Source organism: Vicia villosa, linkage group LG1 (genome assembly GCF_029867415.1).
Source record: "Vicia villosa cultivar HV-30 ecotype Madison, WI linkage group LG1, Vvil1.0, whole genome shotgun sequence".
Lineage (NCBI taxonomy): Eukaryota > Viridiplantae > Streptophyta > Magnoliopsida > Fabales > Fabaceae > Vicia > Vicia villosa.
This window is the reverse complement of record NC_081180.1, coordinates 84,764,305-84,778,099: the sequence shown is the minus strand read 5'-3', so window position 1 is coordinate 84,778,099 and position 13,795 is coordinate 84,764,305. Positions and strand designations below refer to the sequence as shown.

Here is a 13,795-nt window from a genome sequence, read left to right as displayed (position 1 = left end):
GACTCACATGTTATGTACTCTGCTTGAAGAGGTGGCATAAATGCGGCGAAATGATGACCAGTCAGAGGGTATTTACGAAGATAAAAGAATTTGCAAACATCGGAAAAGAGCTTTCAAGATTCAAGAGAGACAATAGGGGATATGGTAACCCTATGACTCCTCGTATATCCTTTAATGAAGATGATTGCACGATCCACATTAGTAAACATTAGAAAGCATAGACTGTACCACCAAAGGTCGAGATCTTACCTCAGACTATTTAGATTACTCGAATATCATAGTTCACAAAGACATAGTTGCTACCAGACATAAGGCTACTCGTCGAGACTTCCTTGCAAAACATTTTCTAATCACGAGGGAGATATTAATGCGCATGTTTCCAATGTTATTGATGTCCTATTAAGGCTCTTCCATTTTCTTCAAATAGAAGCCTAACTAAAGGCATGCATGACAAACTCTCGTTCTATGAGCAAAAACAATGTCTAAGGGCAATTGTTATGTCCCACTCACAAAACCCACAATGAAAGTATAATAACAAATATAACACAGAAAGACAACTGAACAAGTGAACCTCAACCTAGCAAAGGACACGTGATTTCACCCCCAACATATTTCCCACTATTGAATATGATCAAATCACAATTCGTATGTGGTGTTGTATTTAACAACTCACACTATATAAAACACTACGCGCCATTTCAAACATTCTCTTATTCACACACTTAAACTACTTTTTCACTTATTTATTAACTTGAACAATAACTTATTAACCTTGCCGATCCACGTTGCTCTGTTGTAAAAGAAAATAAATTTATCAACTACTAATTAAAAAAAAAAGCAAATTGATTTATTTATTTATTTTTCTTACAATTAAAACCCTAGGACAACAAAACTATTGTAGAACGCACAGCTCGCACTGACCTCAGCTTAGCCGTAGAAAAAGCAAAATCTCGCCGGAGGGAGTCGATCGTCAGAAACAGCGAGAAAGTCTTCCAGGTTTTCTAGATATCTATCAAATTTTCCTTCCCTCTCGTGACGCGTGCGAGGATCCAATTCCACCGCGCGCGATTTTCGGCGCTATAGCCGCCACCGCACCAGATTATTGCGTCACAGCGGAGCTTCATTCTACACCTCGATTCCGCGATTTTGTGTTCAATCGATGCAATCGATAACATGTCTTAGTACATGGAAAAGAGCGTATATGAATATGATTTCGGTTTGTATGTGAGAACTTACTTTGTATTTTGATTGAACACGTAGGTTTTCATCCATGGCGGAGGAAAATTCTCATTCAGATATATTGTCAGAAGAAAATGGAGCTAAAGAGGTTCCAAGTCTTGTAGAAGGAGTTGCTGAGATTTCTTTGTCACCACAGAAAGAAGAAGATGATGGTAAAGGTAATAATTATGCTTTATGAAGCAGGACACTCCGAATACGACCCCGACACTGACACTCACCCGGCGACACAAGTAATAATTTGAAAAGATGAATAAATTAAATGTAATTACAAGTGTTGGTGCAGGTGTCCGATACCGACACAGACACCTCTTTTTTCAGAGGAGTCGGTGCTACATTGATTATGCTGTTCATTAATTGTATAGCTTAACTAATGAAGTTATCTGTTTAATACAGTATAATATGCCAATGAATTCTCCTGTTATGAATATTACTAATTTCACTTTGACGTGCTGGTTATTGTGAGCACATAAATATTTTACAGAAGAAATATACTAGGGCTTAATGCTTTATTCATTCCTTGTGTTAGTATATTCATTTCTATCAAGGTTCCATTTCTCATACTTTTGGTTGATTTAAACTGTAAAATTCAACATTAGGAATATCCTATTATCCTATAAGCAAACTGAACACATTTTATCTATCATTTTCAATGAAAATAACAACATAAAATGAGCAAATCAAACAGGTCCTTAGTTAGGGACCTTTAGAACAGTTAGCTAGGTAGGTAAAGGGAATTAGTTTGATAGATTAATAGGTGTAAGGGGTAGTGGTGTTTAGTTTGATAGATAAATAGGTATAAGGGGTAGTGGTGTCGCGCAAATTTTTAGCTAGGTAGTTAAAGGGAGTTAGTTTGTTAGATTAATAGGTGTAAGGGGTAGTGGTGTTTAGTTTGATAGATAAATAGGTATAAGGGGTAGTGGTGTTGCACATATTTTTAGTTTAAGGTAAAGAGAGCTGTAGCTCTAAGGGAAACTCTTGAAGGAGAATGCTTTCTCCTATTCTAAGTCTTCATAGATCGTTCACTTGTTTATTTCGTTCTATTTCACTTTTTTTTTCTCCCCTGGTTTTTATTTTTATTGCTTTTCTCTTCTCTATCATAATCAAGTCACTCTAGATATGATATTCCATTACTGGGTTAATAATTTTTAATTAATTGTATATTAATAGCCATGTTTCTTCATTGTTAAAACTAAAACAGCATGCTACTTTCTATAAACATTGTCTGATCTCTGAACATGAAAAAATAGGATCCCTAATAATTGACTATGTCAGAAGTATAGGCATTTCTCTAGTAAGAAACTCAAAATTACGCTAAGTGATGCAGTTATTATATTAGTCTGTGAAGTAGTGATGTTTTATTTTTGAACTATTTACACTTGGTATGTAATATAATACCATGTACCTGTCTTATTATTGATCTCAATTGAAATGCATTTTTCTCTTCTAACAGAAGTTACAAAGAAGAAAAAGAAGAAATCTAAAAGCAAGTGAGGGCTTCTTCTGCCTTTAATGATTATTCTCCAAATAGTGCATTTTTACCGAAGATCTCATTTTATCATTCTGTGGTCAGGAAAAAGAAAGGACCCATTGAGCAGACAGATCCACCATCAATTCCTGTTCTTGATCTTTTCCCTTCTGGAGATTTCCCAGAAGGTGAAATTCAGCAGTATAAAGACGAGTAAGTGGATGATATATAAATTTAAGCAATATATGATGACATTTTCATGAAAAATTGGTTTGAGTCCCAAAATTTAGAGTGACTAAAAAAATGATATTTGTATACATGGGGGTTGTTGAGGGTCCCACATTGGATTGTGATATCATCGGAATAGTGGTTATAAGCCAAAGGCAACCCTCACCTTATAAGTAAGTTTTGTGAGGTTGAATTATTTTCAACCCAAATTCTTATACGGTATCACAGAATATTCCGAATTTGTATCGCCAACCATTATCAATTTGTTATTGGGCCATCTAGGTCACGTGTCCGGTCTTGGACACACAAGGTGTATTTTGAGAGTCCTGCATTAGATAGTGATGTGGTATGAATAGTGGTGATAAGTGAAAGGCATCTCTCATTCTACTAGCTGATTTTGTGGGGTTGAATGAGGCCCGATCCAAATTCTAAGAGATACCCAGATGCATTTGAGCCTAAGCATTTGTGTATTTCAACTTTTTTAATTGTACCTGCTATCTTCACCTCAGCGGCTAATCTGCTGCTGTAGTGTTTTTAGACATGGCTATTCCACACTTCATTGTATCATTAACGACCTCTCACTAAATGATGTTGCTCCCCAAGACTTTATGGTTCCAAAGCTTGTGTCATTAAGTTTTTGAAATAACGACAGAATTCCTTACAATTACGAAGCTTGCAGAGAATAAAAAATAGTGAAGAAGGTTTTAAAATCTATTTAGACTCACTTCTGATTTTTCATGAACTAACTTCATTTTTGCACCATTAACACGTGGGTGGATTTACTTGCCAAACCAAGAAGTGCATTGCTTAAACACTTCCTGGGGTGAACAACATTTACAACTACTTGGGTGTCATGTTCCTGCCACAATATATACATTTGTTTTTCTTTTCCTATACTCATTTTGTTTCCATATTTTGTTTTGAACTTTCAAAATCTTAATATTTATGTTGGAATTTATATGCTAGTAACTTATGGAGAACAACATCAGAGGAGAAGAGAGAGCTGGAGCGCCTTGAGAAACCAATTTATAATTCAGTCCGTCGAGCAGCTGAAGTCCATCGTCAGGTTGCAATTTAGATTGTTACATTCAAGCATTAGTCGTGTATTTTGATGAGTAGTTTTTGGACTGTTCATTATTTGGATAGGGAAGAGGAAATGAAAAGGGAAAAGTGGATGAAAAATTAATATGGATCTATCTGACCCCATGTCTTTAATTCCTTCTGAAGTCAGGGTGAACATCTGAGAAAATTTATATTGAAATGCATGAAAAGAAATCTGGGGTGTAAATCAAATCTTCACATTTACAAAGTCCGTGATAGATCCGCATTTACGTCCCCCACTTCATTACATATCAACCAATGAATTACTATCTAATTTTCTCTGTCTAATAATTTTCTTTTGGATGTGGTTTATTTTCTTTTAACTCTAATGAAGAGTTGGTAGAAAGTACATATGTTCCATGATAAATCATGGTTTTATATCAGTGACTTCATATATATACTCAAGTTTCTTTGTCTCTGAGTAGGTTCGGAAGTATATGAAAAGCATTATAAAGCCTGGAATGTTGATGACCGATATGTGTGAAACTTTAGAGAACACCGTTCGTAAGCTAATATCTGAGGATGGCCTGCAAGCAGGCATTGCTTTCCCCACAGGGTGCTCTTTGAATTGGTAAAACTTTAATCTTTCGTTCTCTATCTGTTATTCTTTATGGTTTCTCGGGTTATGGTACCGAAGGTTGGGTGATAAAGGATCAAAAAGAGATCAAGATAGGTAGTGCAAAGCTGAGACATTTTTTTCTTTGATGAATGGTCATACGTGATAAGATTATAAATGAATGTATTAGAAAGGAAGTAGGTAGAACTTAGGAGTGGCACTTGAATAAAAAAGAAGGTTGACGTTTATCTGAAGTGGTTTGGACTTGTGAGAAGATGAGTGGAAGCTCCAATTTTGAGAGTTGATTGCTGTTAACTAACAATTAGAAGTAAATGAAGACCAAGATCATGGAGTGAAACTGTTAAAAAGTATTCATATTTTTAATCGGCCTCTGTAAAGAATTGGTTTTATCTGAATGATGATTGATCACTGTAGTCAACCTCACCTTGTAGAAAAAGACTGGTTTTTATTATTTTGCGGTTTCTTTCCAGAATTTTGTTAATGAGATTATTGCTCTCCAGGGTTGCTGCTCACTGGACTCCTAATTCGGGAGATAAGACTGTTCTTCAGTATGATGATGTGATGAAGTTGGATTTTGGCACCCATGTAGATGGTAATACACAAGGAATATTTTCCTGGACTTGAATTTCTGGGATAATGGTGCTCATAATCTATAATTACTTTATTCAACTTTTTGTCATGAACTTTCTCTGTAGGACATATTGTTGATTGTGCTTTTACTGTGGCGTTCAACCCGATGTTTGATCCACTGCTTGAAGCCTCTAGGGAAGCAACATATACGGGTATTAAGGTACTTAATAGAAAAATACTCAACTGTGTGGCAGGTTGGTCTTCATTTATGTCAAAAGAAGAGCATTACATCATGTAATGAAACCATTTTTCTAATATAACTAAATAAGTCGAAATGCTCAATTCAAATACTAGCTGCTGAAACAATGTTAACCGTCTATACATGTGTCTAAAGCAATAAATAACAAGATTAATTCAAATACTGGTCCTCAATGAAGCACAGACACAATATGGTTATTGGATACGATACATATCCGATACGGCAATACGTCAGACATTGAAAAATACAAGATACAATGTGTTTAAGATATGTATGTTAAATATAAAATTAGACACTAGTTAAATTATTGTCTAACAAAACCAAACTCAACACAAATTTTAACACATTTACTAAATACTCTTAAACCTAAACTAATTGGAGTAGCATCAATGTCCTCTCCTCCTTCACCATCATCATCAGTAAATAGTGTGGCTTTCAAATTTGTAACCCACTAACACGTGAAATTGAATTAGCAACAATTGATAATTGGTAAAGAATTATGGGAAACAGCCAATCTTAAAAAATGGTAACAATAAAAGAATATAAAATGAGTGCATCACAAATTGAATAGGAGAGAGAAGATGTAATTAGAGTTGAGAGAAAAGTAATTAAGGAGGAAAAGTTTTGATTGATGTACTTGAAAAATGTACAATTGTAAGATATACTTCCAGATCCGTGGTGTATTGGAGACATGTTGTGGTGTGTCTCCGTGGTATCAGAATTTTTGTGTTTTAAATAAAAAATTCGGATACTTTTCGATATGCATTGATGTCATATCGCATCATATGGGGTGCGATTCGGCCAAGATTTTAGTGCATCCGTGCTTCATTGCTGGTCATGTTTAGGTGCCTTGTCTTAATTTGTGAGTTGTGGCCCAATTAACAAACAAGTTCAGTTACTCTCAATATAACTCACTCTCAAAGTCAGGTTGGATTTGTCAAATAAATTAATCATGAACTTGAGTTTATCAAGCAGTGCACATAATGTGTGTAGATAGATCTGTAAAGTGTCCACATAATAATCTTGGAAAGGAAGGTGGCAGACTGTGAGACTCTAGTTAACGGCCTTTATCTTTTACTAATATCACATCCAATTCTGAATGCTCAGTACCGGAATGAGGGATCAGATTGTGCGTGTGAAACAATGCAAAAGGCTGAAACAATGCTTAAGTTATGGGTGTGAAAGGTGTGTTGAGATCCTATATTGAGTTGGGCCTGAAACCAAAGTCTATTACTGGTATGATGTAATAATTTTTGGGAGTATGGTGTATGGCGTTTCTAGCTAATTTCCTTAGAGTAGAATGTTGCATCTTTAAGAGTATGTCTTTGTTTTTAAACTAACGGTGGGAAAATATCTAGGCTTCTTTGATTTCTGTTTGTTGGTTAGTGGTTACAGGAGTTTCCATTTCTGATATACTTGGAGTTTGGGCAGCTATACAAAATTGTTCAGGGAATTAGTAGAACTAGTGTGTCTTTTTGACACTGTACATATATAAATACACATGTTTCATATTTTATTGTAGCATTTACATCTATATCTTATTTTATTTTTAATGAACTGTACTTACTTGTTTATGACTTTATGTACGTGTGCTTGCTCAGAAGTTTTATTGATGTGAAGATAATAAACAGACAGATTTTCTGTTTGATTTGTGTGGTGTGTTGTTTTGATTTTTGCTCCGATTAGACTGTGTTGTAATATGTTGATTCCTCCAACATGATCCAGGAAGCTGGAATCGATGTGCGCCTTTGTGACATTGGTGCTGCAATTCAAGAGGTCATGGAGTCATATGAGGTTGAGATTAATGGGAAGATGTATCAAGGTATGATGCTTGTAGGACATTTGTTGTCTTCATTTTATTTGGTTTGCATGTTTCCCCATGTATATTCCATAATGATCAAATACAAAATTTACATTTCTTTATCATCAAATGAAATGGGGAACTTCAAATACAGAAACACTACATCTAGTGAGGGTTCTGTTAAGAAATGTGGTTGGGCCTAACTCAACCCTACAAACCGGACTAGTAGGGTGAGGATTGCCCCCACTTATAAGGACATGTTCAGGCCATATATTGTCCGATGTGGGACTCTTAATACACCCCCTCACGCTCAGGACTAGACGAGCGTGGAAATAAATGGCGGATGACCTGATAGCGGAAACCATAGAAGGTGGCCCACCGGATCTTAAACCAGGCTTTGATACCATGTTAAGAAATGTGCTTGGGCCTAACTCAACCCTACAAAATCGGCTAGTAGGGTGAGGATTGCCCCCACTTATGAGGACATGTTCAGGCCATTATTGTCCGATGTGGGACTCTTAACAGGTTCAAGTTGGATCTTCCTTGGCATTTGTTGATGCTGTTGATACCATTGATACACATTGCGATTTCCCATATAAATAGAAAATAAATAGTTGAAAAGATTAAAAGAATATAACGGAGTACATATTACTTGATATTTTGCGTATCTTATCAATCCCACTGCAACTATTGTTAGGATCCTCTGCAACTGTAACTAACATTAGTTACCTCAGTTGTCTATTAATAGAAAGGAATAGAGCCTAAACTGAAACCCTATTGGCATCTAGTTTTTTCCTCCTCCCCTGCCTCAACATGCCATCAGACATCTTCAATCAACGTTCCACCATTGAACCATCACTCTCAGGTGACTCCTGCATTTGGATTAGTAACTTTTTCAGCTCTATCAGTATCGTTCTCGCATGTAATTGTAATGTCAATTGGTTTTTGGGTTGAACCAGTGATCAAATTTCACAGTCTCTACGAATATCTCTCCAATCCAGTAGTTCTTCCCAACTTTCTTATGGTTGAGGATCAAGAGGCTGGATGAATTTCAAAGTCCTACTGTTTATGGGAACGACAAGATCAATTTCTCATTTCCTGGGTTAAAATCGACAATTTTAAGCTCTGCGTTTCGAAGATTTATTGGATGTTCAAGCTCTTGTAAGTTATGGGATAACATTCTCGAAGGCTTGCCTGAAGAATAATAGCTCATTTTTTCATCACTCTGGAGCCACTTAATCCTCTTACCATTGACGAGGTGAAGACTAAACACAGTCTAATTGTTCATCCAAACAGAGTCTTGAACATATATGAAGTAAATTGTTCATCCAAACAGAGTTTTGAACTTATATGAAATTGTCTGCCAAAAACAGGCAGTCAGCACTGTGAGATTATTGCAGATAACTCACTCTAAAAGCATCATTCACCAAATCTTTTTCCCTCTAATTTTCAATACCAACCCAAATCATTTCTATCGCTTATAGAGCGGCCTTTTATTGGAGTGGCCTTCAAATGCTGAATAATTTGATTAGCTGCCTGCACGCGTCTATCCCGTGGATCACTCATGAAAACTAAATTAACTGCATAAGACGTCTTACCTGGTGTAACATAGATAAAAGAGTTTATTCAAAAGTCTCGATGCTGGGCATTTTCCTCCCTTGAGATCTCTTCATCACTCTCAGTCCTGTAGTTTGCTCTATGGGTGCTCAAATAGCCGTGCCACCCAACTTAGCTATCTCTGTAAGGAAATCAAGGATGTATTTCCTTTGAGATAAAGATGCCTTGCTTAGAGTATGCTTACTAGGAAGTATAACTAATAAAGTTGATGAAAGGGGAAATTGTTCAAGCTAGCAAGAGAAACTTAAAAGCAAACAGCAATAGGTTTCACCACTAGAGATAACACTTGGGCATATGCTTTGGCAAATAGAAAAGCCTTCAAATGAACAACTGATTACTGAACCATCACTATTTACCTTGAATTTAAAAATTTTACTTTGGGATTTGATTTACTGGTCACATTACTATTGACTTGCTAGTTTCTTTTGCAACTTTTTAAACTATTTTTACCTTTATTTCCAACAGCGTAATGGTATCTGTCTAACTAATCAAGTATTTGTACATTTGATGTTGGATTCACTTAATTCCATAACTATTTTCGACATGATTTTGTCATATATGGGCTTCAATAATTGAAGACCAAAGAATTGTTTTTCCCACTCACAAGTGTTTATATTTTGTCTGCTTACTTCAGTTTCAGTATAATGTTTAGCAGTATTATGCGTCATATAGATTGTGATGTATAATGCAATCATACTATCATTGCAGTTAAAAGTATACGGAATTTGAATGGACATAGCATTGGCAGCTATCAAATTCATGCTGGTAAATCCGTTCCCATTGTGAAAGGTGGAGAGCAGACAAAGATGGAAGAGGGAGAATTTTATGCTATTGAAACCTTTGGGTCAACTGGTAATAGTAGCTTCTTCAGTTGTTGGACGTTGTTATATTGACTTAAATAATACATGACAAAAATGTTCACTACATGTTATATTCAGGGAAAGGATACGTACGAGAAGACCTGGAATGCAGCCACTACATGAAAAACTTTGATGTTGGTCATATGCCGCTGAGATTGCCTAGAGCTAAGCAACTTTTAGCAACTATTAACAAGAACTTCTCCACTTTGGCCTTCTGTAGACGATATTTAGATCGCATAGGAGAGACTAAATACTTAATGGCATTGAAGAACTTGTGTGACGCAGGCATTGTTCAGGTACATTATGGGAGACACAATCAATAAATTTGTGGTTAAAAGTTTTTTAATTGAAATAGCATGTTGTAATGGTTGCAATCAGAAGGAAATTATCTGTAATCTCTCTTGTAAAGCCTTAGAGTGTTCGATACTGATAGCTTTATTTACTTGTTTAAATTATGATAATTAATGACTAATTATTCCTTCCTTTCATGCAGCCTTATCCTCCTCTATGTGACGTGAAAGGAAGCTATGTATCACAGTTTGAACATACAATCCTACTCCGACCAACATGCAAAGAAGTTATATCAAAGGGTGATGATTATTAATGCGAACTTTAAGTGGTATTTTGTTTAGACACATGTTGTACCTTTTTCTTATAAACTGTTGTTCACCAAATTATTCAACACTTATGTTTTGTAACTCACAGGTGTCTGTCTTATAGAGTTTTACAGTACTTATTTTTGTCAATTGTGATATTACTAGTTTAAGACGTTCACCAACAAAACTATGTTATTAACGCTATATCCAATTTATAGAACATTATGCGGTCAATCTGATTTGGTCTCACAAGAATGCCATCATGCATCACGCAGTGTCTAATTTCTTTAGGCAAGTATATTTGAGACAACCATTTAAGTTAGGGATGTTAACTTACCTGCAGTTGTTGTCTTATTTGGGTGTTGTGTGAGATTGAATTTGAAACTTGTTATTTTTATTTGGCGCATTCTCTATAGAGAGAGAGGAAAAAAATCCACTATTTGTTAGGAGTGGATTGCGGAGAGTCGTTGAATGTACTTGCAGTTGAGATCCTGAGATCCTTTGTGACCAACAAGATGATTAGGGCTGTTTTTGGACTTGAATACCCGAGATCCACTTGAGAACTGACCTAATAGAATCGGACCATTGGATTGACCGAAATATGGTGTGGTCCAGGAATGGATAAATTTTTAATTCGATACCTGAAACAAGAACTAGCTCAAGTAGCCAGTAAGCAACTGAAGTTATTAGTATAAGTTATATTTTTATTTCATTTTCAAACTTTCTTCTCACTCCTTCAGTTTAGTCACTCTCCAAGTCTCCATCTCCGCCTCCGATGATCTCCTCTTCCCCCTTTCTCTTTTTGATCAAGCTAAAAACTTTAGAAAGTTGAGTGTGATATATGGATATTATCTGTTTTTGAATCTTGAGTGTGATATTCCGTGTGATATTATCTATTAGAGTGAATCGTTCAAGCCAAAATCTTGTAATGTATTCAACCATTTTTTAAAATAATTTTGTTATATTATTCCTTACCATGTTTGCATCTTTAAGTTCTTGAATCGTTTTTTATCGGTTCTTTATGTCTATTTCAATTGTCATTTACCATGTTTTACGTTCAAGCATCTCAAATAATCCTCATCCTTAGTTGCAAGCGCTTGCTAATGAAATGAAATTGAAATATGATGATTAGTTGCAAGCGCTTGCTAATGAAATGAAATTGAAATATGATGAGATTATTTTAAAAAATGTAATCTCCTTTTGTAGTTTTTTTTTTAGAATTGAACAACTATGTCCCTCCTTTTCAATATTATACTTATGTGAATCATGATTTTGGAAATTCTAGAAGTTTTTGTTTGTTCTTCCTTATCATTGTTTATTTTAAATTATGGAAATAACTTTTTTTCTATTTCAGGTGGTCTGGGTATCTGCCTGAAAAAGTATCAGTCTGATCTTGGTCCAAACAAAACAATCAACGATATTTTGGTTCGATTTCAGTTTACTCGAATGTACCGGATCAGTTTCGATCCAAAAAATAGTCCATAACTGTTTTGGTCCGGTTTCGGTTTACACAATTAGAGTTGTGGTCCACCTCTCGGGAGATTAAATACTCGGATCGGCCCAACCCGAAAACAACCCTAAAGATGATAATACTCGTGTGTTGAGATGATTTTGCAAAAAAATAGGGTCCCTCCATAGTGATTGATCAAGGTCGATATGGTTCGTCCTTAACAGATTCTTTCATCTCAGTCGATTTTTTTCTTTTTCAAAGCAAAATAAGAACTTGTACCACATAGTTTTATATGTCATAATGGAAAATCTATTCTCCCATCAAACAAAAGAATATCTAGCTTAAGCCATAATATTATTTAAGAAAAAAAAATTTAAAGATAGTAGAACAAAGAATATCTAGCTTAAGCCATAATATTATTTAAGAAAAAAAAACTTAAAGATAGTAGAACACTTGTGATTTCTTACTTTAATTGGAACTTTTGCTCTCTTGTCGGTTGTTGAGAATGTTTGGGAATGTAACTAAAGTAAATTTTAAAAAATTGAATACAACTAATAAAATAAACTCAATAAATTTATTTATTACTGTATTTTTTGGATAAAAAAATTAAAAACCCTTTCAACAACAATTTTTGGATGTAAAATTAAAAATTCTCTCAACAATTATTTTGGGACAGAAAAATAGAATGTCATCATAATTTTAATTTTTGGACGGAAAAATTATTAACGCTCTTTAATTACACAACTATCCAAATTCCCAATACATTAAAAAAAAATAGAATTGTTGTGGTAAATAAACTCAAACTAATTTCATAATTATAATAATTTTTTACTTCTTTTTTCTTCACATTACTTGATGTGGGATGTGAATGAGTATCCAATTTAATACAACACGTCTTGCTTGAATTAATTTACTTCACCCTCTTTGAGCCTCGTGCTTGAGGGAATATGTATCAGTATAATTTTCCTAGATTTTAAGATGTATCACCCAAAGAGGGGCTATCATCCAAAGAAGGGATAATGCCCAAAGAAAGAGTTGCATTCGAAGAAGGGCTAGAATCCAAAGAAGAGCTAGCACCCAAAAAAGAATTAGCCTCCCACATAAGGGGAGGCGCCCAAGTTTCTCAGATTAGGAAGAAGACACATGTCACACGTTTGAGTCCAAACGTACAATCAAAGGAAAGTGGCAAAACCATCCTCCATATTAATGGCGAAGAATACGCTCCTCACTGAACAAATTAAGGGAAAAGGTGGAGGATCTGAACTTGACTTCCTCTCTTGTTAGCACCCAGGAGCCTTATAAATACCTCAACCTTAAAGCTGAGAGCGATATAATCCTTAACACACACAATATACTTCATAGATAGAGTTTCCCACCTCCTCATGTAAGCTAGCTCTAATACCATAAAACCCTAAAACCTTTGACAACCTTTACCCACTAAGGATTTTTATGCATTTGTACTTTTTAACCAATACAAGATCCAATCATATTTAACATCAAACAACTTTAACAAAAAAATATGTTATTAATTTTTTATTAAATTATTATTATTGTTATTTTCTTGTTTTTTTCTCCTTTTCTATTTAGCTATATTTTAAATATTTTTTTATTTTTTTAATCAATTTTATGTTTCTATTAAAAGGATATTTTAATTCTTACTTATATTGATCTATTTTATATATTTATAAAGAAAGGAAACTTGAGTGCATTCAAGTTGGCGTATATTCATAAGTGGAAATCTAGTCGTTGATCTTGTGGGTCTTTTCTTCATAGTTGGTTTTGCTCTTTCAACTTTCGTTGCTTATAAATAAAATGAGTTAAATATTTGGATGGTTTCACTACCTTTTAACTTTCAAACTTTCAGTTATTTTCCAGAAAAATGTCTGTTTTTTCTTCCATGAGAATACAGCTAGAAATGATTATGAGCTTGATTTAAATTTGCCACCTTTTTCATTCCTCCTACTTCATCAATCTCTCGTAATCAAATACTATTCTAACTCACGTTTTTCCTTCAACATTCCCTATTTTCTTA

General features: G+C 34.8%; 1 protein-coding gene across 1 annotated transcript; it reads left to right on the top strand.

Moving 5' to 3' along the window:
- The first annotated feature begins 850 nt into the window (after positions 1 to 850).
- On the top strand, positions 851 to 10,517 carry LOC131643407 (methionine aminopeptidase 2B). The gene is made up of 12 exons (XM_058913623.1): positions 851 to 996; positions 1,261 to 1,397; positions 2,690 to 2,726; positions 2,810 to 2,917; positions 3,899 to 3,998; positions 4,459 to 4,604; positions 5,111 to 5,202; positions 5,306 to 5,400; positions 7,165 to 7,261; positions 9,566 to 9,709; positions 9,796 to 10,013; positions 10,211 to 10,517. The coding sequence occupies exons 2-12, from the start codon at positions 1,271 to 1,273 to the stop codon at positions 10,319 to 10,321; spliced, it is 1,275 nt and encodes a 424-aa protein (XP_058769606.1). The 5' UTR covers positions 851 to 996; positions 1,261 to 1,270; the 3' UTR covers positions 10,322 to 10,517.
- Positions 10,518 to 13,795: the final 3,278 nt, after the last annotated feature.

Excerpts from the sequence above, each read along its gene's own strand:
- LOC131643407 (XM_058913623.1), top strand. The coding sequence starts at position 1,271 with ATGGCGGAGGAAAATTCTCATTCAGATATATTGTCAGAAGAAAATGGA. Across the intron at positions 4,605-5,110 it reads ACAGGGTGCTCTTTGAATTG|GGTTGCTGCTCACTGGACTC; the intron begins GTAAAACTTTAA and ends ATTGCTCTCCAG. Across the intron at positions 9,710-9,795 it reads TGAAACCTTTGGGTCAACTG|GGAAAGGATACGTACGAGAA; the intron begins GTAATAGTAGCT and ends TGTTATATTCAG.